This window comes from Maylandia zebra, linkage group LG7 (genome assembly GCF_041146795.1).
Source record: "Maylandia zebra isolate NMK-2024a linkage group LG7, Mzebra_GT3a, whole genome shotgun sequence".
Lineage (NCBI taxonomy): Eukaryota > Metazoa > Chordata > Actinopteri > Cichliformes > Cichlidae > Maylandia > Maylandia zebra.
The window spans coordinates 4,973,469-4,997,322 of record NC_135173.1 but is presented as its reverse complement, the minus strand read 5'-3'; the positions used below and the strand labels follow the sequence as shown (position 1 = coordinate 4,997,322).

At 42.4% G+C, this 23,854-nt stretch overlaps 1 protein-coding gene and 1 long non-coding RNA gene across 3 annotated transcripts in view; one reads left to right on the top strand and one right to left on the bottom strand.

Annotated features, from left to right (window-relative positions):
- The window catches only part of mob2a (MOB kinase activator 2a), a 55,486-nt gene that overhangs the window by 30,449 nt on the left and 1,183 nt on the right, over positions 1 to 23,854 (bottom strand). The window contains exon 1 of one of the 2 annotated variants that reach the window (XM_004570831.5): positions 1,765 to 1,990. The exons of the other annotated variant lie outside the window; for it this stretch is intronic. Coding sequence (XP_004570888.1) covers positions 1,765 to 1,802 — 38 coding nt within the window. The 5' untranslated portion in view covers positions 1,803 to 1,990. Of the gene's footprint in view, positions 1 to 1,764; positions 1,991 to 23,854 lie in introns of those variants that run through there. 2 annotated transcript variants of the gene reach the window in all.
- LOC143419324 (uncharacterized) lies at positions 1,183 to 7,983 on the top strand. The gene is made up of 3 exons (XR_013099277.1): positions 1,183 to 1,414; positions 4,366 to 4,593; positions 7,813 to 7,983. It is a non-coding gene; the product is annotated as an uncharacterized LOC143419324 (long non-coding RNA).

The following is a 23,854-nucleotide window of genomic DNA, read 5'->3' as shown; positions in this document are numbered from 1 at the left end:
TAGTGAAAACAAATCACTGCAGCCTGCCAAGAAAAAGACTGAGATAGCAGAGCCAGGAGACAGTCACCTTCAGAAGATGGCAGTTATGTAACCGCAGCGAAGGGGGGGCTTTGCTCTTTTTCTGCCGTTGAGTTCTCAAAGAAGCTCTGAACTGTGAGATGAATGTGGAAAAAAAACAAAAAACAAACGAACAAAAAAAGCCAGCAGTGATTGTAGACTCTCTCGCCTAACCTATTCTTACCCTGCTGCGCACAAGTTTTTGAGATGCAAGATGACAAAGAAGCACCGCAGCAGCAATGACGTCAGCTCTCCTCCTCCTCATCTTCTTCCTTCTGCTCCCTGGAGAAGTGCTAACAGGAGCTTCAGCTTTAAGGCCTCCTCTGTCATAGCTTAATTATTCCTCTCTCTCTATCACCTGCATCCACACAGATGTGAAAGTATATGTGGAGCATGACTACATCACACACACACTTCCTAAGTGAAAAAAAGAAAGAGGTGGAGCGCGTATGCAATATCACTCGCATTTTCAACCGCGTGATGAAATGAGTGTTGGCACTCGTTAGCCCCCTTTGTTTCCAAGCACCTGAGAGTCAGGATGTGGTGTGTGTGTGTGTGTGTGTGTGTGTGTGTGTGTGTGTGTGTGTGTGTGTGTGTGTGTGTGTGTGTGTGTGTGTGTGTGTGTGTGTGTAAAGCACAGCGGAAAGCCCTACATCTTATAACAAGCCAAAGGGGAAAGGGGAAGAAATGAAACTGCCATTAAATCAACTGACACTTTCAACAATGTGACCAGCTTCTTGTGGGTCTCCATCTGCGTGTGTTTTTGCCAAATAAGTCAAGCCAACCATAAAATCAAGACATCCGGAGTAACGGTTGCACGGGCTGTGCATGACTCATTTGGAGGAAAGCAGAAAAAATTTTTTTGTACAAACGTGTGACTTGGACTGATAACGATGAGGAGAGAGAAAGAGACAAAGTGAACCGATGAGCAGTGGAAAGACCTGACTCGTGATTGGTTTTGAAACACTGGTATATGAATGAAGGCTGTTGCAACCATGCAAAGGCAAGGTCGGTTGGGGGGGGGGGGGGGGGGGGGGCAGAGGTACATCATTCATGCCGCTACATACAAAGTTGCTAGGTGATGTAACCTCAAGAAAGGGTATTCCTGGGAAGGGGAAAGCGAGGGGAGGATAAAGAAGGGAGAGAGGGACAAAACACAGTTTCCCTAAGTGAGAAGAGGGAAAACAAAAGAAAGAGCCCAACCCCTAAAAAAGCGAGACCAACAGGTTTTTCTCCCCATCCAGCTACAGAAACTTGAATTACACATGGGTACCACGCTGGTGAAAGGGCACCAACGGTTAAACGAGCTGACACACTAAAGGATTTAACAGCCGTCTGATCAACCAATGCTTTTAAGGTAATCAACTCTGAGGCTGTCATTAAAATGGCAAACTCACTCAAATTGTGTAAGTGCATTATAAATAAATACAAAGTTTCCTCTAATGTCCACGCCAGCAGAGACCAAGCCTTCAAAGACTCAAGCTGCAGCTAATGCCACAGCAATATCGCTGATGTTGCAGTAGAAAAGTAGCCAAACTCTCCGTTAGCAACATGAAGCGTTACTCTAGAACATTACAGAGATGCCATAAAGAGACCTCGGAGCACTACGAGAGAACGTGAACTGATTTAGGAGCTCAGGATATGACAACACGTCTCCCCCCGCGCTCCATACAGACACACGCTGGCAGCACTGCTCCGCACTCTTACCTATTTAACGTATAGGACCCGTTCCTTTTGAATCTCATCCTGGATGACAGGAAGCGGATAAAGAAATCCAGAATTGATGGTGTTTCTTTCTTATTGTCGCAGCTCGAAACAAACGAACAGCGCCGCGTCTCCCTCCGGACCGCTGCAGAACAAACAAACGCCTTTTTCTCGTTTTTTTGTTGCAGACCTCTCCCTCTCTCCTCCACAACTGTTTCTTTCTACCGTTCCTCTCCACCCCGTCGCCTCCTTCTTTTCTTCCTCCTCCTACTCCTTTGGTTCCCGACTCGATTTAGTTTCCGTGCATGGGGCAGGGTTAACGAGTCTTCATGCCGCAGGAGTTGCGATTAGAACAAAGCCAGACCTCGTACCGGTGACATGTGGTCGGTGTAAGTTGGAAAAAATCTAGTGATATTAACACGAAGTCTGGTTGAGACTGCTCGGCTTTGTGTCCACAGCCTCGCTGACGCAAACCACCGCGCTTTACTCCAAAAGAGAGGAAAGCAATGTAACTTGAATCCTTTCAATATTACCACATCTACATCCCTTCCTCAGGCTCCACTCGGCGGCATAAAACCGATATAAAAGTGACCCCTAAACACAATAAAACATTAAAAAACAAAACAAAAAAGGTCCCTTTATGGAGAATGATGATCGAAGCGAGTCAGTTTTCTTCTCTCCACACAGGGTCCCGCGGAGGATCTCATGTTTCAACCGCGTTTCCTATCAGCGGAGCTAAAAATACGCATTTATATTCCTCCATATAGGCTGAACGCAAACCAGACGCCACCACCCCAACACGGATCTTGTCAGCGCCTGAAGGGTGAGACAGATTTGACGCTAAGAATAGGGCTGAGGATCCATTAATGCCATTTAAATCCAAAGTAGTCCTTCCAGGTGTATCTGTGGCTTTCTAACGCGCATATAGTCACTTTACATTAAACTCCAGGAGCACTATTCGGCTCTTTTGTTACTGGCATATAAACACTGGATTAAGATTTTAACAGGATGTGGTTTAATAAAGAAAAACTACGGTAATCACAGCTGATTACATGGTTGGTTTGTAATGATAAAAAGGGGGTGGGGGGGTATGCCTATTAATCCCCATCTACTATACCAAGGAACTCTTGACCGTGCATTAGGTACAGATGAGCACAATGATCAATCCTGACTTGCTAGTGAGTAATAGCCACATTTTTTCCCAGCACCTTCCTTAGAAATGATAATGAAATGAGTTGGAGGATAATTTAAGCGGACATAAAGGTGAGACTGGATCCCCTCAAGCTAGGCCCATGTGTGTCTGTTTCCATCCTGGGGGGGGGGCTCTTTCACCTGGCAGATAATCTTCACACCACCTGATAATCTGTGTACACCGACTACAACCAAAGATAAAGCAAAGCTGTTGTTTTGTCAAGCTTGGCTTTTTAATGGATTTGTTAAAAAAAAAAAAAAAACTGTTTGGAGGAGTTGGAGAGGAGAAAAGAGGGCAAGAATGGAGCTAAAATTTGGTAGACAGCCAGACCACAGAAAGCGAAGAGGAGATGTGGTTTTCTTATACGGCTGAGTAAGCTTTGAGAAGGGGAAGATGACATGCAATGAAGGCTCAAAATCCAGGACAGCATTGTGTGTTGCAGTAACGGCAAATTAGGGTTTTAGAAATGTTACATTTGCTCTAAATTCTCCAACAGCAGCTTAATTACAGGGAAAGCCCAGCTAATCTAGGAGGATATGGTTTAAAGAATCCTGAGTTACTTGGTTAATAATTTCTCTAATAGCAAAATAAAAGATCTCATTACGTTTTGCGCACGTGTCCTGAGGGATTAGAAGCACAAAATAATAAATCCAGGCATGCGGTTAAGTTTAAAAGTAATCCAACTTATTCCGCATTACATCATATATAAGTGCAAAAGTGCAGTGTGGCATTTGTGTGCGTGTTTCCTCTGCTGCCGCAAAATACTCGGGACTGGTTTCATAGCTCCAAGTCGTTTATTACAATAAGAGCAGCTTGGCACCAAAAGTGCTGATCAATGGCACTGCTGTAGCTGCTCCATCAGTCACTGCAGAGTTGCACAACAGCAGCTGGAGGTAGAGAAGAGGAGGAGGAAGACAACAAGAGGCAGGAGTATGAGGGAGAATATCAACAGCAAGAAAACGTGACTTTTAAAAGGTGTGGGGCAGTGAACGCTGCAGACCACGGAGGCACAATTAGCATGGGTTTTATTGATGCTCCTATTCAGTCTTCCTGCTTCCTGCACCTCAACTATCCCTGATTTATTGCTCTGTTTGCAGCCCCTTCATTAAGTTAATTTGAGCTTTCTTCTTTTGCAATTCTTATGCTGATTCCTCCACCTGGCATCACTTCTCTCCATCCAGCCCATCCCTCCCTACACTCTTATTCTTGTTGTGCAACAATGTGGTGAACTGTAAGTGCATCTCCTTGCATACTAATGAGGATAAAAGTTGCCAGCCAAACAGCAATGCCTTTACTCTCTCCCTCTCTTTTTTTTTCCTGTCTAAAAGATGAAGCTTCTGAGGGCACAGAGGTTAAAATAAAATACCCATAAACCTTCTCTGTTCATTTCTCTGCCTCGTTTTTAATGACAGGGAAGCTTCCAGAAAGCGGTCATCATTGGCTGGTGTGTGGCTGTGGAATAGCCCTGCCCCCTTCAACCCTCGCTCCTGCTCTGAAGCTTTCCAGGAATACTCTGGTGGACCGCAATGCACAAACACACACAGACACACACACAGTATATCAAGGCTCCAGGAACCTGAGTGCATGTATAAGAAGAGAGGCCAGCTTTAGAGTCTCCAAGTTTCCCAGCACTGACAGAGGTGATACTGACAGAAACCACACAACTCCCTACTTCAGTGCCAAAAAAGTCTTACGAAACCACTACCATGTTTGTATTATGCAATTTAATGTACATAGGGTTTTGCTGCCAAGAACCAAACACATGCTGTTTTTCTTTCCAACACAAGTGGGCACACTCCAAAAATGTTTACGCACACAAAAACAGCACAGCAGAGGTATATGTGAGCTGGGGCCGAGCCAAGCGGTGTGGTATGAAAGAGCCTATATATACACAGCCAGGCTGGGTGACGCCAGGAGGCGGTCGGTCTTTCTGTGTGTGTCTGTCTTTCACATCGTGGCCTGAAACAGAAGCAAGAGAACTGCTTGTCCACCTTTTTGGGCTTCTGCCACCAGGATGGGTAGCACCACAAAGCCTGTGAAGATAGATTCACGAGGGGCAGATGTGACACAGTAAATTAAAAGACAGTGGTGATTTTATTTTCTCAGGATGGTGGGACTTTGGTGCCACCTGCTGTTAAAAAGAAATAATGTACTGCTCAAGCGAAAGTAAATGCTTTCTCATTATTCCTGTGGCACGCATGAGCTGAGAAACAGTCATGAGAGAAAGACAGCAGGAAGGGGAGGAAAGCTGCAGGAAGAGGTGCGGGCCGCCGCTGATGTCCTGACGACTGGTATGCCGTCTGGTATTGCTGGCATGTGAATAAAGGCTTTGAATTAGAGATAAAGGGAAAAAGAGAAGACAGATGACGGAGGAAGGCTATGTCAAGAAGATCCGGGCTCTCGGTGTCATGGTATTGCTGATATGTGAAAGGCAGGACGTTATGACATGAATGACAGGAGCCAATGAGAAGCAAGGACTCTGCAGAAGACGTTTGCAGGTTAAAAAAAATGGTTACACACTGATGGGAATAAACTACAGATGAGAGGACACAATGAGGACTTGAACCGCCCACTTTGTGTGTGTGTTTTAGGGGAAAAACAGAGCATGCCTCAGCACAAATAAGAACAGAACTAGTGATCCCAATCAGCCTCAGGCTGGTGGTGTACTGGTATCACTGGTTTAAAACTGCAGCTGCTTGGTACAGTCATGTGATACTGGACTGCATCGAGCCTGGTGCACACTGGGAAGGCCTGCAAGCCATGATTATGCAACAACAAGATCTGATTTCATGCCCACTGGATCTCTCCTCTCCTTCCGTTATCTCAACTCGTACTTTATCTACATTTATCCTGCAACCAGAGTATCTTCATCGCTTTTCTCAGTCTTCAACACACATGAGACTGAGCATATTCCACCATCTCTTGGAAAATAGTGACCTTATATGACCTGCTAAAAATCAATGATTAAGCAAATGAAGTTACCCAACTCCTAGCAGGTAATCATTTTTTATCCACAGACATGTTCCTTTCTGGTGAAAAGTCATGTAACCTGTAGATGTGCTGCCCTCTTGTGGCATTAAAAAACAGCTTAAAACCACATTCTATGGACATCACTATAAGTTCTTAGTCTTTTCTCTTAGAAAAGAGAGCCACAGCTGTGCTTTACTTCCTATGATTGTAGAAAGAGAAAAATGGAGCCTGGCCAACTGGTCGGACCAGCTAAGGATGGTCTAGACGATAACAGATATAGAGGAGCATGAACTCAAGCTGTAACATCTGAACTTGAAGACAAAACATAAACGTCCTTGTTAGAGAGTTCTTTCACTCACATTTAAATAACATTCAAGGCTATTTTTACTTATCTCACATTTTACATCACAAAAAGAGGCAGTCATCTGTGCAGTCAACTCGCACGCCATACCTTTCCAGACCACACATACTGGTGTGGCTGTTAAATCTGGGACCAGATCAATGCAGGACTCCATCAGAGGCTCACAATATGTGAGTGAGTGTGTTTTTGTTTTTTTTAATTAAAAAAAACATTTTAAGATTACAGTGGCAAAAACATCCTTTAAAAGTTTTTCTGCACTAAAGATTTAAAATGGATTAAAAACTTGGAAAATCTATACTACAGTACACATATAGTTTTTTAGTTATTTTTATACTTTATTGCAACATTGATTAGTTTTATTTATTTATTTTTATTGACAGCAGGCTCTATATGAATGCTCTAATTGTTGCCGTTATGGCCTCTTGTCCCCTTATTAATTTCACTGCAATACTGAACTTCATAATTTTCATTCTCTACTTAAAACATAATGCACAGCAACTGCATCACTAAGCTTCATGCAAACATTTTGTGTACATCACGCTGGTTTGTACAGTGTTAACTATTGGACAGTGACCCTTTGTGACCAAACACTGAGCTGTGTAATACGAATGAGGCTGTGTGTAACTTAGACTCAAATTCCAGAAATAATTTATTCAACCGCGGGGTTGTGTGAAAATGCCACAGAAAGTGTTTGCTGAGCAAATGGAGCATCTCTAGTTTAGCCCCAAACAGCTCTATGCTAATGCCGAAAAACTCCTTCCCCAGGAAACTGAGCCCGACACTGGAAACCCACTGAAACACTGACAGTGTTGAAAGTATGTAGCCCACACCTGACAGTGGTTATGCAACAGCTGGCATGTTCAGCAGTGTGTTTGTATGAAGACTAGCATTGTCCAGGTTGCAGCTACTGTGCAGTCTGTGGAGACCAGTGACCAAACGCCTCTGTGCAAACTGCTCACCTTTTAGCTGTTGGGCAATTGTGGCTCACGAGTTGGCAGTTTGTCTTGTAATCAGAAGGTTGCCGGTTTGAGCCCCGGCTCAGACAGTCTCAGTCGTTGTGTCCTTGGGCAAGACACTTCACCCGTTGCCTACTGGTGGTGGTCAGAGGGCCCGGTGGCGCCAGTGTCCGGCAGCCTCGCCTCTGTCAGTGCGCCCCAGGGCAGCTGTGGCTACAATGTAGCTGCCATCACCAGTGTGTGAATGTGTGTGTGAATGGGTGGATGACTGAACGTGTAAAGCGCTATACAAATACAGGCCATTTACCATTCAGAAATTATATTCTGATAGATAACTCCAATAAACCAGCACCAGTGAAGGGTTCGCCGTAATGTAAGGCTAGACAAAGTAATAAAGCAAGGTCATCTGCTCCGAGCAACACAGAAGAGCCACAATGAAGAATTTATGTCTGTTATTAAAGTTTTTTGGGCAGCTAGTGCAAAGATGTTGTTTAAAGACACAAATTCCACTTGTGATAATCGTCACGTTCATGAATTGTATGTATTATTTTCTGGTCTTTCTTGTTTATTAGCACTCAGGCATGAAATGCAGCTGCACAGACGGAACTGACAGTGACAAGTTGACTAAGACGAGGAGACAGAAAGATGGAAAGAAAGGCACGTGCGGTTAGAGACGCCGCTCACGTTTCTGCGTTATGATAAACGCAAAGGAGCGACAGATGCCCAGCCGGGGCCCACGTGAGGGAAGCAGCTCTTCCTGTGTTTGTGCATCTCGCTGTTTGCTTTCCCTTTTGCACAACAAGTGACGAGATTTCCTGCAAGCTCCTGTTCCAGACTCCCAGCACAGGCAGAGAGGCAGAACAATGAGGAGGAAGAGAGAGCCGGGCAGTGCAGGAGATAATGGAGGAACACACACACGCACAGGTCATGTGCAAACACAGGCAAAGATTGAGGTGTACGTGAGGACACACACCCTGAATCAAACAAGCACACATGCAGGCAGTGTGGATAACTACAATGAGGCCAAATACAACATGAAAAAGGAGAAGCAAAGGGACCAAAAAAAGAAAGAAAACAACACAGGGAAATTGCAACATAAAGGCCCAGAACCTTATCAAAATCAAGACTGCAGATTTAATTTCATTCAGTCAGCACTAACATTTCCTTCTGAAGCACGGTCTAGTTTAGTCAGTGCAGTAGCTTCCACGTCATCAAGGTTACTCGGTGAGGTGAAATCCCCAGCGGTTGTGAGAAATGTCCCATCTGTGCATACAGTACATGGCCCTGAGCGACACATGAACTCACCAGAGCGCACCAAACCCCTGACCTACACTTCATCTACAAGAAGAAACGGATGTGGGGAATGCGTCTTACTCTTTTATTCCCCACACAAAAAACAAATGTTCAACCTGACACACTGACACCAAGGTTAAGACGAGAAACAGCTTACAGAGCGGATGTCCAGCACACAAGTGCTGCGACGCATATAGCCTCTTCCAGAGCCATAGATAGCGCTTTTCTATTTCTATCTGCTGCTTCTGTCAAATCCCAGCATTTTAAGTAGTCGGGAAGCTCTCAGTGTGCATTGAATGCGCTGCTGATGAACAGGAGCAATCATTTTGTGTTAGTTTAGACCTCAGAGGTCAAAATACTTTAATTTTTCACATTTTTCTCGCTCCCTGAAGCAAATAAACCCTTACAGCCTGCGCCATGGAAACAAACAATTTGTGTCCATTACGCCTGTGCCTTTACATGATGAAAAATAAAAATAAAACAAAGGTTCCACCTCGTGATACCAATGATATAGCGATGCCATGTGTTTACATTCCCAAGCGAGCACAACAATGACACAAGCCCAGACATGTCTAAGAGTGAGCAGCAGCAGGTCAGCCTTGAATAATGATTCTATACCTGGAAAAAAGCAAGCTACTTCAACAGCACACAAGTGTTAACACTAACTGTGACTCAATCTAGCATCGCTGGGGTGCTCGTTAGTTGCGCTCCGTATGACAGGAAGAGCAAATGGTGGATGGAAGCCAGTGATGTGGTTACAAGCTGCTAAAGCAGAGTTTTAAGACTGTATCCCCCACTCCTCGCGTTTCTGCAGCTTATGATTGCAACTTGCCAAATATGGTAACTTGTGGCTTCAAAGAAATAACAAAGATAGCCAAATTGCTAATACTGAGGCCCTAAAATGTCCAAAATCAGTGACATGTTTAAGAATTATTATCTTCAAATCCTTTATTACCTCATATTTCTATTACAGCTGGGTACAAAATAATTCATTATACAGTAGGGCTGCTCAATTAATCGAATTTTAATCACGATTACGATCTGGGCTTTCAACGATCATTGCAAATGACTGAGCCGATTATTAGCCCCTCCCTCATGCTTTACTCTCGCGCTGCTCCGTGTGGCAAATCGAGCGCACTTCTCTGCATCTCGAACACGCGTCACAACAATTAAGAGGACCCGAGGGAAGCTCGGAAAGCTAAGCAGAAGTTATTTCGAGAGGAGAGTGACTGCCGTTGGTTGAAAAGAGAGGTAAAAAAAACTTCAGTGGTGTGGAAACATTATGGGTTCGCGGAGTCAGAACTGGGCTCAATTAGACATAGTGTGTAAACTTTGCTATGGTGTCATAGCTGCACCACAGAGCAACACTGCAAAGTTCACTAAACATAGATGTTTACATTTTTCATTTATTTTTTATATTGCAAACATTTGCACTGTTATCAGTATTTGCACACTATTTTATATTATTTTTTAAAGTCATTATCCAATACATTGTTATTGTTAACCCTTTAAATCCCTGTAGAACCGGAACCGCGTAAGCTAGCGCAATAATTAGTTTTGCATATGAAACCAGAGGAGTTGTACTTACATCTGATGCCATCAGCTTGTCCTCGGTCACGGTTTCCTTCCACATAAAGCTTTGCAAAAATTGCATAAAAAGCGCTTGCAGGAACAAAAACATAATATTCCAGAAACAGCTTTGCCGATCAGATCAGCTGTTCGTAACACTTCCCACAATGAAAACGACTGAAACGCAAACTATCGCATGTCCGCCATTTCCTGTCTGAAACCGGAAGTAATGTCATTTTCGCGGAAAATGTAGTTCTTTACTTGTAGGCCTTAAAAGCCTATACTGGTCATGTTTGACTTTTCTGAATAGTTTCTGTGATGCTTAGAACTCGAATTGCACAGCTGAAAATAGTTTATTTTGATGCACCTGCTGTTTTCTTTGCAAATTTGCATCATAGGATTGTTTTTTGTTTTTCCTGCAGTATATAAAAATTGCTGTATCTCCAAAATAAAACTATGAAGACGCTCAAAATAAATTTCCTATGGTGGGAAACTATTTTTTGCAACTTTTTTGTATTTAAAGTTTTGAGGGATAAACCTCTTAAATTTCTCCAAGTAGAAATATATGTAAACAAAACAAAAATGATTTTCAATTTTTTTGTAGTTTATTGCACTTTTTTGTAATTAATGTAATTACTATGGACTTAATGCATACATATTATTAAAATATGGGCTATAACAGTTGTATTGATGTATAGCAACTTGAAATGCTCCCAAAAATGGCACTACAGCATGTAAAAAAAAAATATATAAGCTCTGGCGGACTTGGTTCTATGGTAGGTCTTAAAGGGTTAAATAAATATCGTCAAATAATCGAGATCTCAATTTCAGTGAAAATAATTGTGATTATCATTTTTGCCATAATCGAGCAGCCCTATTATACAGTGCTATCACAACGGGTTGTTTTTGTCAGTACTTCTCAATATCTGTAACTGAAAGACAGAAAAAAATAGCCTAAAAAAGGCATAATGCAGAAATGATGCATTTAGTTCCTTCAACCTCCTGTCAGAATGTGTCGTTTCATTACTATTCAATTTCAATAATGAACTCAATAGCACTCTGATTTACTTTGCCCCCCACTGCTTCCTAGTGCTAATTAGTTAATTTATTAATAAATGTCTGGTTTTGTAAATAACATGTGGTGTAAATTTTCCATGGTGCAAGCCATTTACCACCTCCCCCACTGCTGCGTCAAACGTATTTTACCAGCATTTTAAACACAAGAAGTTTTAACATGTGATAGATATACCATTGATTTATATGTGACCAAGCCTGCATGCAAGAAAAGCAGCACTGTCACTGTCACTGGTTGCATAATGATTTAAAAATGCAGAGAACGTCATTAATCACTTCTCAAACAGGCAGCTACTGGTATTGGTGCTTTACAAAGACATGGCATACTCATGGGGAGGAAGTGTGGCTGAAGAAGATAAAGAGTAGCGCAGAAGGAATGAGGGAGAATAAAGAGTATACAAGAGAGAGGAGTTCGGGAGTCACTGGCTCGCGTCACAGATCTCCCTCCATCACTCTTTATGTAGGCTAATCTCTTCCATCTCACCTCCCTGAGCCGACTGGCTCACTTAGCCTCTTTTAACCAGCTAACGGATGGTAATAAATCAGCAGCACACTCCTCTCACCTCTAATCTCTCGTAGCCTGCTCTGCTCCGCACACTCCCCCTGATATATGACTCAGTCCACCTCGACTCCTAGTGCGAGGCAGTTACTGATGGAAGTAGGGGTTAGACAGCAACCAGAAAATCAGAAAGTGTGGATGACGGATGAGACCAGAAGCAAGAAGAAGAAAGAACAGACTCACATCTCCTGTTTTTCTGCTTTACTTATTTTGAACTTTAAGCCTTTTGTTCAATATTTTCTCGTCTAGACCTTTGTCACATATTAGGGAATAGTATTTTAAGAGTTTCACATCTGTGGCAAAATATTTTTGGAAGTTTGTAAAATTTGCATTTAATCAAACTATGCAATTAAAAATAACTTTTTATAGGCAGGGAAAAAGGTTACGTTGTAGCCTCCCATATTGGAAGTTTTAAAATGTTAAATCTGGTGTCGACAGATGAAGTCGGAGCATGGCTTCCTGGATTAAACTGTGGCAAAGTGAGCTGCTCCTGAACCCCCTGTGCCTCATAATACCCTGTATTCACAGCCAGTCTTCTGCACAGCAAACTTGTAACCTAGCTCCCTGTGCTAACAAGCTGTTGGCTCAGTGTTGTCATTTATCACCCAGCTCAGAGACCACCTGGGATTAGAAAGGCTTTAAGAAAGGTCATGTTTAACAGGTCAACCGTTAACAAACACTAGAGAAGATGAAGATTAGTGTTGTGACACGGTATGCAAGACCACGGGCATGACTATGTTATAATGAAGTGCAATGTTGTGTGTGTGCGAAGAGCATGGACAGAGCACGTTCCCCAGTGTGGTTCTCTGCAAACACTCAGATGATCAGACTTATCCGTGTTTACACTAAACACCGCCTCAAGGGTCAAATACTTTGTTGTGTGCCTTGTGTTTCTTGTATTTTGTCCAGCTTTGAGCTTTTCAGCCCTGCTCCTGGGAGGCCGTGTCAGCAGCTTCCACAGAGTGACCCCAACCCTGCAGCGGAAATTGGACGACCCCGAACACCAGCTCCCTCTCCGTTATCTCCCTTTGCCTTCATTCCAAGTCAAACTCTTCCCTCAAAAACATCTCCCTCCTCCTCCACATCCTTTTTTAGATTCAAGCTAACAAGTTCACAGCCTCACACACTCATGTTTGGCACCCTGTCCACAACACAATTAGGTTTGTAGATGCAGGCATGTCGATTGTCCTACAGGAAAAAGAAGGGAATCCTGTGGAGATACACATTATAAACCAGTTTAATGAAATCTGGAAATCTAAACTGCTGCTACTGATATTTTCCATACTGATAGGTGGGGAAGGATGATACTGGTTGTGGGTGGATGTTTTGCATGTACTACCCTGTGTCATCCCACAGAGCATGAGTCTTCTCCCCTCCCTCCATCTCTGTCAGTGTGACATTTGATTTCTGACTCACAAGTTAAAGATATGTACAGGCCATATGGGCAGATCAAAGCTGTCAGTTACACATAGCAAATATATGGCTGCTGGTGTTGGCCTGTCACAGTCTCCCTCTAATCTTACACACTGTCTCTCCACTGTTAATTTCTCACCCCAACTGCTTCAATGTGTGCTGTATGAATGTTAATGCACAGACATGCACACATATAAAAAGAGCAAAAAGCTCTGACTGAAGTTTTGTTTCTTCACTGATGCCAGCAACTAAAACTTTGCCAACTAACCTGAAAAAATAAATTAAAACAAATCTTTGTAGTCACAGTTTCTATTACAGGTCACATGCAGTAAAGTCCATTTTTCATCTAGACAATTGTATCATTTCATTTCCTGGTACTTGAACTGTTGAAAAATTGTCCAGTGTTTACTGATAAGTTACATTTCCTTTACTCGTTTATTCAAATGTGACACTTTTATGATCTGAGCGAGCCACCAAGCGGGACAGACAAATGGAACAAGGCGCCAAACTGTTTCCAGTTAACATCTAACTGAGTTTAAAGAAATCAGTTCTGGGAAAAGTCCAAGACACCAATTACAAATTAAGCCTTTGCACACCATTTGGTTGAGAGGCACATGACATCATCTTTTATTTCCTGTCCAAACTACCAAACAGGAAGTTTTTTTTGTTTTTTTGTAAAGACAAAGGGAAAAAAACAAGAAAAGTTAAGATTAGCTTTCTCACTTCCTTCTCCATTTAGGGCAGCTTTATATTCACATCTGCCATGTTCCTATGAGATCTCACATTAGTATCAACACATGACTTCCCTTTCTGTTTTTGTGATTTATTGTCCCACCACAAATGGTAAATAGTAAATGTAACCCATGTAATCCCACTTAAGGTTGGTATCCGTGGCACTGGAAACATCCACATCCTTCCTGTGCCAGGCACCAATGTGCACATACACAAGAACACACATCCGCATTCACCTTTACAGCCAGTGGGAGTGGACGGGCCACTGATTAAAGGGGGATAAAAAACAAATAGTGGGATGCTGAGGAAAGACGAAAGTGTTGGAGAAAAAACATGTGGCAGCAGAGGAGTACAGCCTTGAGATGATTCCCTGAGGCGGGCATGTGTGCTTTGGAGAAAGAGGGAGAGAGAGAGAGAGCGCGAGTGAGTGTGTTTACTCGGCTTACCCTGCCTGATGCAACACGGAGATCTCTAATCCAATTATAGTTCAAACCAGCCTAGCGGTCTAGCTTCAGCCACCAAGGACAAACCTAGCTAGCTTACATCAACGCCAGTAGCCCACCGGCTCTGTACAGATTTAGCAGCTAACTGCTCAGCTGAAACCTCGCCCGAGGGTGCCGACCACATAAAAAAATAAATAAAAATCAGCCAGAATTAAATCCTTCCTCCTCCAAGACAAATGAAACCTGATTAGCTGAATGAGACTCTAGAGTTCTGCTGCAGAAACACTCAAATCTTGGTCTTCACAGTTTTGGGAATCAAAGCAGGAGGTTAAGGATCCACAGGAGAAATACTATGCATTTGGACTCCTCAGTCCTTCTGGTGCATTTTTCCCCATTTCTGACCTGCACAGAGTTCCAAACTGCATTTCTCCTTCTGTCATTTGCAGCCTGGCCCCTGCTGTTAAATCTCCTTCTTCGTCCTCTATTTAAGAGCTCTGCTGTTTCTAATCTACCTCCCTGCCCCACGTTGCCGCTTCCCATTTATCTGAATATCTCAACCTATTGCCTAGGCGTCTCTATCGCATTCCTCCTTCCCTCACTTTACAAAAAAAAAAAAGTCTCATGCTGTTCTCCTCCTTATCATCTACCTCTGTCTTCCTTTTCCTCTGGTGTATTTAATTCATATTTCCTTAGGTAGCACATCTCAACTCTTATTAGCCAGATCTTGGAAATTATATTGTTAATCTTTTTGGTTTCTTATCTAGCTATTCAACTTCTGGAAAGACTCAGCCGGTTTTGTTTCAGATGATAACTATGTATGTCAGGTTTCCTGTGCCATATCTAACAGAGCATTCTGCAAGACTACATTCCTCAGTTTGGCCATGACCTCAGGAAACACTTTACTCGTGACTTTATGGCTTCAGTTGGTAGATTCAAGTCTTACCGAATAAAACAAAGCCAATTCTGGTCCCCACTGCAATCAAAAATACCAATAAACCAAGGAATGCTACAAGACAGACCTGCTCTAAAGCATACTATTCTATGAGTATACAACAGCCTTTGGTTTCTCAGACAGATATAACCCTCGTTAGAGGCGCCCGCTTTCAAAAAGACAAGGCAGTCATGGCCAAAACACTCATCTCAAAGATTCACAAGTCACTAGGTGACATTGCAGTGGGGCTACATCCATCTCGTATATATAGTTTATGGCATTGAACAAGTGGACATGTATCAGTAGCTCAAGTTCTCTGAGGCTTATTAATAGATTCAGAACTTCTCTGTGACTCAGTAGTGTAATGAGACTTGTACGCTCACACAGAAAATGTGCGTGCCTATTGAAATTGTGGCACTTTAATTAGTTTATGAACAAAACGGTCATATGATTAATCTCTGACATTCTAATTTAGAAAAACAGAATTATATTTAACCCAATAAACAGAAAAGAAACATATAGAGAGAAATAATATATCTTCTTAAATAAGAAAGATGTCATTAAATGCATCTTATAGCCAAACTTGCAGCAGAACTGTTCTTTGCGGCATTCAGTGTGGGTGGATAGCAACAACAACAACAACTACTAAAAATCTGCTGCAGGATGTTCAACTTATCTTAGATGATCTTAAGACAGTTGTAGCCAACAGCGGCCCATGACTGCGATGCTCTCTGACAGAACAGTAGCTGCTCCGAGGCCTGTGGCAGGCAGTTCAGCTACAAGAAGAGCGAGTCAAGTTTGGGATCTGCATACTGAAGTCAGCTCTGTAATTAAGCATGTGAGAGGAAAATGTCCTGATGTGACCAATACCAAGAGGTGGAAGGGGTGAGAGTGAGAGAGCAGCTGATCAGCTATGACGGTTCCTGCCTGCTGCCAGTGTTTTTCCTCGTCTCCCTCTCTCCATTTGTTGGCAGCGCCAGTGGTGTGTGCTGGGCAGAGCTGCCCAGAGCGTTATGAAAGAGTAAACACAGTCGCAGCGTGGTGCCACTCCCCTGCCAAGTGAAACAGAGGCAAAACACACACATACATGCACACAAACACACACACAACCATGCCAGAAGCTGAACAGTGCAGCCCAGCTGAGAACATCTCCACATTCAAAGCAGCAACAAATTCATTTTACAGACTGTAAACACATCGAAACATATGGCCTCTTAAACCAGTGTAATATGCTGGTTAAATGTTACCAACCAGTGTAGTTGACACTGTGAAACACAGTCTGTTCAAGCTTTTGAACAGGTCAGAACCCATGTGAGTGGGTGGAGAAGCTTCACACGCGCATCCAGCTCCAGGTACTCAGAGCTGGGTTTCATTTGCAGCCTCTCAATCTATCGCAGTATTTAGTTGCAGTGCACTCAGAGCATGCACTGCCCTGAGGCTTTTGAAAGCTCATCTTCACTCAAATATATTGGCAAAAAGGGGAGAAGAAAAACAAAGCCTACCACACTTAGCAAGAGTTTCCATCTCAAGTGCTCGTGAAAGTGCTTAATACAACCATGCATGCATTTGGATTCTTCATTATCCACTTCATCCACTTATGCATATTCAGTGAAAGGCAAACTGCAGAGTCATCCTGGTATCAGATTCATTCATTCACTTTCAATAGTGCCTTTATATCACCCTGAATGATGCACACTGATATCCTGGAACACTAAGATACAGAAACCTCATTTAAGATTTAATTGGACACCAACTGGTTTAGGATGGTTCTCAAAAATGATCGCCCACAATTTTAACCAATGTGAAAATGATCATCTTATAAGTGCAGAACACCTGCATCTCTACGACCACTGTTAATCCTGCATGCTCTAGGTGTCAGCTTTCTGTGAAATTTGATGTCATTGACAACTCTGAACTATAACAGCTCGACTCTGATGGTGTGTCTGAGGAATAGGAGGGACCTGGCACCGCTGTCGCAAAATAATGGTACAGCCTTGAAGAAGGGAGCCGATATCAGAGGCAAGATGAGGACTTGTTTGTTTTGACTCTGCCCCTCCAGCTCTGCTTTGCCCTTACACTGTTTTCCTTTCTCTTTCCCCACACGAGGCAAGCCCACAAAAAAAAGCAAAAAAAAAAAAAAAAAAGCATGATAGCGCTTGTACAACATTACTCAGCATCTAGGCGTTCCTCCTACCCCTCCACTAGCTTTTATTAGTTTAAAACATTTCTCAAAAACATTACCAAGGCTGCGTTGCTCTATGTGGCTGCACAGTCCAGCTCAGGCAGCAGTCAAGCACGAAAACGTCTCTGCATGTCAGTGTCCAGAGAGCAAGCGCGAGTAAGGGGGGGAGGGAGGGAGTAGAAGACAGAGTGTGTTAAAGGGTTGAAAGTGACTACAGAGTCCTTTGTCAGAAACGGAGGCACATCATGGTAGAATAACCTCAAGCCTGACGTTGAACCCCGGGAATGGGCCCTCGCGTCACTAAAGCAGCGCAGAATTAATGTGAGGCGCATAAAACAATTATTGGAAAACTAGAAATTAGTACTGATTAATATTAAATATTGATATAATAATCTGATGCAATTCACAGGCAATCTGGTGCTTGGGAAACAAAGTTCCCACCCTGAGTAAGCAGCTTGTTTAATCACCTTTAATAGCGATATCTTGAAGCAATCACTTTTTTGTATGTCGTTATTAACGCTCTCATATTGCTCACTGAAGCTCCAATAACATTTCAATCATTGCAATGCCTTGATTCTTTTCGTTTCAGCCATTCTACAGTAGATCTGCAGCTGTGCTTGGGGTCCTCATCGTATTTCATGACCTAGCTTTAGCTGGTGGACTTTATAGTTCGGTATATAGAGGAACTCAGTCTTGCAAAACAAGCCCATACCATCACCTCTCCACCACCATGCTTGACAGTTGCTTTGAGGCATTTGTGCTGATATGTTGAGTTTAGTTTTTGCCTAATATGAGCATTATGGCCAGACATCTCCACTTTGTTCTAATCTGTCCAAAAGACACTGTTCCTGAATCTTGTGGTTGTGGTTCAGGTCCAGCTTGCATATGCATGACTTGCCAGGATGCTCTTTTTAGAGAGGCCACCCTTCTAAAATAAAAGCTATACTAGTTCAGTCCTTATAATTTAACATTTAACCTGGTAACTGAGGCCTGTCAAGTCTCACAGGTATGTCACTTGAGATTTTTCTCTGAACATCGCTTGGTCTGACCTTGGGGTAAAAGATGGTCACATTCACTGAGAGAATTTGATTAGCAGTACCTCTTAGTTCGGGAAGGCAGTAAGAGAGTACTTGGCTTTTTCCAGATTTGTGTGAAAACTATTTTTCACATGACTGTTACTGGCATTTTAACATTTGTGTTTTCAGTTTGTTTTTTTTTGCTTTTACATATAAACACTTGGAAAGTTAGACTCCTAAAGACCGGGACATTCAGATCTCCTGTGCAAGCTCTAGGACAGATTAGTTCTAAACTGACCAAATTACCAGAAACTCAGAAACATTTCTTATTAAACCATAAACATACAGTCACAGGATGTTGGTTTTCAACTGACATTAACCATGGTGTCATTTGTGCTCCATGTTAGGAGCTGCGGAGAAACTACGTGTCAGGATACAGGATTTACAACAAACACGGGCGTAATGTGTTAAACACTAAAGCAGATTTAGCTACGTTACGTGGTCTTAAAAACCTTGGCTTGGGTTGCCGTGGGTGTGCAGTAGTAAAGCAACTTCAGTGCCAGACACGTTACATTGATTCTTAATAGAGCAAGGCTCTTACATGCTGTCTGCAGAGAGCCAACAGAAGCTCTTGTTTGATTTATGTATCGCACAGTAAACAGCTTCACAGACAGACGTTAAGAACTTCTGGGAACTGACGCTTACCTCTCTCAGGTTAGACCTAGTAAGCAAACGGTGTACAAAAGGAACAGCACACATGATTCAAAACCTGACACTAGACAGCAAAGACTCAATACTAGGAACTCAGTGACAGGGTTGTTAGTTTCCACCCTTAAAAGCAGGTGACTGCATTAAGATGATGTCTGCTCATCTGTCGCAGTCTATTATCAGAACTGCATCTGTGGTGCAAGCAGCGGAAGCAGCCACCTGGGCTGAGAACGTGCGCATGTGTTTTTACATGTGTATGCCTGCACCGCGGCAGAGATGGAAATAAGGCGGTGAGGTTACTTGAGGACAGGGTTGAAGTGCACAAAATCCCCATTGGGAAGATACACACAGAGCAAGTGGAAAGCGTAAAAAGGGATATTAGTCAAACATGCAGGCTAAGAATGAAAGTACTGACACCGTACCAAGATATTCTACCACAAGGTTTTGTAAGCGTCGGTTCGTGACCACATGAACAGGTCAGGTGATACGCACACAGAGTTAAGAGATTTAACACTGAACATGTTGCATGTTTTCTAAAATACACACATTTTTTTTTTGTTCTTAACGGTGTATTTGCAGACAAACTAGAAACGTTTTAAAACATAGGAGTCTGCTGTATAAGGACTAACACATGGCGACTGGTTTATTCTACATGTTTGAACTTCCGTTATATTGTAACTGACGCTCAAATTAAGACATGACTTCATTTAAACTGATGAAATCTTGCAGCCGATTTAGCTACAATAGTTTTATGCAAACCATCCCCCCGCCCAAGAAACTAATATTTGATAAAGAAAACTAAAGTTTCATACCTATATATACACAAACACAATATACAGGAAAATAAAATTAAAATAAATATTTTTTATTTATTTTTTTAAGTCCCTCCTGGATATACAGTCATCCAAATTACTGCTACTCTATTAATATAATCCAACACTGCAACAGAAACGTATTCCCGGCCACTAAAATGATTAGGCTTAGAAACTGACACATGTGCCCACCTCTTCAATCCCCCCACTCACTACTTTTAAACCTAAAAAGCAGCATGGACTCATGAGAAACTGTGCATTCAGGCCATAGGTGAAAAAATTATTAAGAAATTGCATTATCACACTAAAAAAAAAAAAAAAAAACAACAAAAAAAGAAAAACCTACTAAGAGACACAGAAAGACACCTCTTATTTTGGAAATGACCCACAGTGGCAAGCGAGCTTTACAAATAGACAGACGTTTACCACTGCTGACAACGTCCAACCTATAAGTAGTTCATGTGAATTCCCCTTCTCGATCTACCATCATCTGACAGTGTCACTCTCTTTTTACATTTTAAACAGTTTTAAAAAGATAGTAACTAAACCATTTCAATCTGACTCAAGTCACACCTGAAGTTTGACATTTTTCAGTACAATGCCACAAGAAGCACCATAACACCTTATTCTGATGATAGGAAGGTAAATAGCTTAATCGTGTTAGAGCTTAACATCTTCCTACAAGAAATGTGGCTAAAAACATCACAGAGGGTGAAGTCATAACAGAAATCAGGAACTGTACAGGAAGCTTGTTCAGACTTTGCCGAAACCGTTTTAGACGTCAGTTTGACTTTATGGTCATTTTGGCTGTTAGGCAGCATTCACACAGATTCAGCCTTCAGTGCTCCTGCTTCTCACGAGTGCTGATCTGTTGTTTTGCTCATGTTTGAAGTTTAGACAAGTTTGACTTTGTAATGCCAGCAAAGGCGTCAGCCAATCAAGTCGCATTTATTCAAATCCTCCAGACTGCGTCATAAAAATATCCTTAGAGTGCGAGGTGGGTGCGGTGCGGTATCAAAATTTAGGAAAAGTCAGACTGAAGCTTGGCTGCCATGCCTTGTGATCATTGGTTATTGTTGCTATGATGACTGTGCCAGCAAAGCATCTGTGTGAATCCTGCCTTAGTGCTGTTATATTTATACTGCATCGCACGTTATACACTAAATAGCAGAAAGACATTACTTTATATAATCAATTTTCTCGTTCAAATACTTTTATATGAACCTGACGAAATTTGAGATCTATAAAATAAAAAGACACAAAAAGCCAGAACCTATCACATGACTTGCATTACTCCCATATTGCTGGATATTGATACACTACCCATATACCTAGCCAAAGGTGATACGGTGCCTTTTTAAGTGTACAAGTCTGACTCTTGCTCAGATCGGGCAGCCTGAAGCAGTGCTCCACTTAGACGCTGTACTTTCCATTCGCTCGCTCTTCGTTCAGCATTACCAAGCCATCACTCAAAAGCAAGGGGATTAAACATCTGTCAAAGCCTACCCATTTCACCCAGCAGCAAAAGACACATTTAGGCGTCGCACATCTCTCCAGTGATTTAACATCCTGTCTGACTCTGAATAGGGACAGATGAGGTCATTCAGCTCTGAAATAATGCGCTCCGTCTAAAATATCACAGTACACAGATAGAGTGCAGCTAGTTAACAAACAGATTTAGGCTAAAAAGTGGTACGTGTATGTATCACCATACCAAGAGGTGGTAGCCTCAGCTAAAACCAGTGGTTGGTTCTTGTGAGTATGTCTCCCACCATAATGTGTTGTTGTCTCTAGATCTCCTCCTTTATTCACCATTACAACCACTCACAGGCTTCTCATCTGTCTCCATTTGATTCCCTGCAGAGCTTCATCTTTCCTATGAACTACACTCTCCCTTCCCCCACCTTATAATTTCTTTTAACTATCCCACAATCAACCATTTTATCAAAAGCAACCTTATCACCTTCCACCCTCCCCATTATCTGGTTAATTAACGAAAAAAAAAGAAAAAAAAAAAAGGAGGTATCGCTTATTCCTTTATCTCTTTTGATCATCCTGTTTTTTCCTCCTCTCTCCAAATCAGCCACTCTTTTTCACTAGATCTTCTTCTTCCATCATCCTTATGCTCACACTCTCAATTCATTCTTCCATTGGTCTTGGCAGGGGTGTCCTTCACCCCAGGTTTGTATTCAGAGTGATTACACGCTTGGTTAATTCATGGACTCCATACTGTTGATGACGCACACTGGACACGTTCCTGCTGGCCTCCAATGCATTTAGATCACAAACGCTCAACTTAACTGCATATTTGCACTCTATCCAAAGAGCTCCTTTAACATGCAGGTAAACACATACTCTCAACATGACCAAATGCCATCACTGGATATTAGGCATGACCTTCTATCACAAAGCCAATCTGCTTTGTTGTTATTTTTTAATACACAAAAATGTATTAAATAGAACCAACTACAACTTTTCTCAGCTGGAGAACACGGACTACACCAAATACATTCAGTAACATCCACAGACAGGCAGAGGTCTTTTCTTTTATATGTAGGCCTTTACTTTCCTCATTTCTTCTAAAACCAAGCTACATCAGATCGCTGTGCAAAATACTTCAGGTCTGAAAGCACCGTCTGGGCAAAAAATGATTATTTCATGGCTTTGGGGGGGGAAAGGGAAGAGAAATTAAGGACCTATAAAAAAAAGAATTATAACAGAGAGCTGATGTTATTTAAGACAAGTTACTGCAAGAACCAGTTAGTGAAACCAGGAAAACCAGTGTCATAGGGAGGGGAAAAACACAAGTTAAACAATGACTACAAGAAACCCGTGTCTACCAAAGCAGTCAAATGCTCTTTATGCAAAGCAGACCATGCATGGAAAACCTGCATAAAATATCAAACAGGCCACTCAGGAGCAAATGTGTTATTTACCAATACTGCCTGATGTCTAACAAGCAACCCGGTTTTCTTTGTTGTTTTTTTAAGTTACTGGAAAGCGTGCCTGGGCACAATTGATAAAGCCTGAGATTATGACTTATGAGCAGACTGTCTTGGACAACAAGTTAACTGTCTTTACAGAGCTAACAGTCAGCCTACATCGAGCTCAGGGAACAGACTTGCATCATTGTTATCTACCAGAAAAAACTGAGCAGACATGTAGAAACTCCCCTAAGAACGGGCCTCCACCCTTCCTCATCCCTGATGTGCTTTTAAAGTGCTGCAGCAAGCCAACAATGATAAACTGTAAGCAAAAGCAATAACCTGATCAATGTTTAAGCCCGAGCCATTTGTGTATATGATGACACCTCGAGTTTTTATTTCACATTTCAGGTTTGGATTTCAACTTGCAAACGCACCTTGGAGTGCAACGTCTCTGACGCCCTACTTTGATTGGAGACAAACGAGACCAGACAATCCAGTGTCTTAAGAGTTTGCATAGCAAATCCGAAGTCTACAACAATGCTCTGGGCTGTCAGGGTTTGGAAAGTTACTCCGTCGCTTCCACTGATTTCAAATGTTAAGCCCGAGCACACCGATCGTGGCTTTGAACTTTGGTTGTATAGCAGGTATCGTCACCGAGGCTGATAAATGCAGTCCCTATCACGAGCTTTCACTCAAAACTTATGACTTGTGCAGCCTCGAGCTAAAAATAACGCAGCTTACACAGCATCACCAACCTCTGTCAGGTGTCAACCGCTACACCAAGGCAGAAAACTGCGCGCTTCACTTCGCTGACAAAAACATACACGCTGTGCTTCAAGATGTGCACGGTGCACACACATTCTCCATCGGTGAGCTTTCTCTCTGACACCAGAACCTCTGCTGTGCCTCAAAGGTTGCACATTAGATAAGTTAGCACGACTGCTAGCAGCGGTTC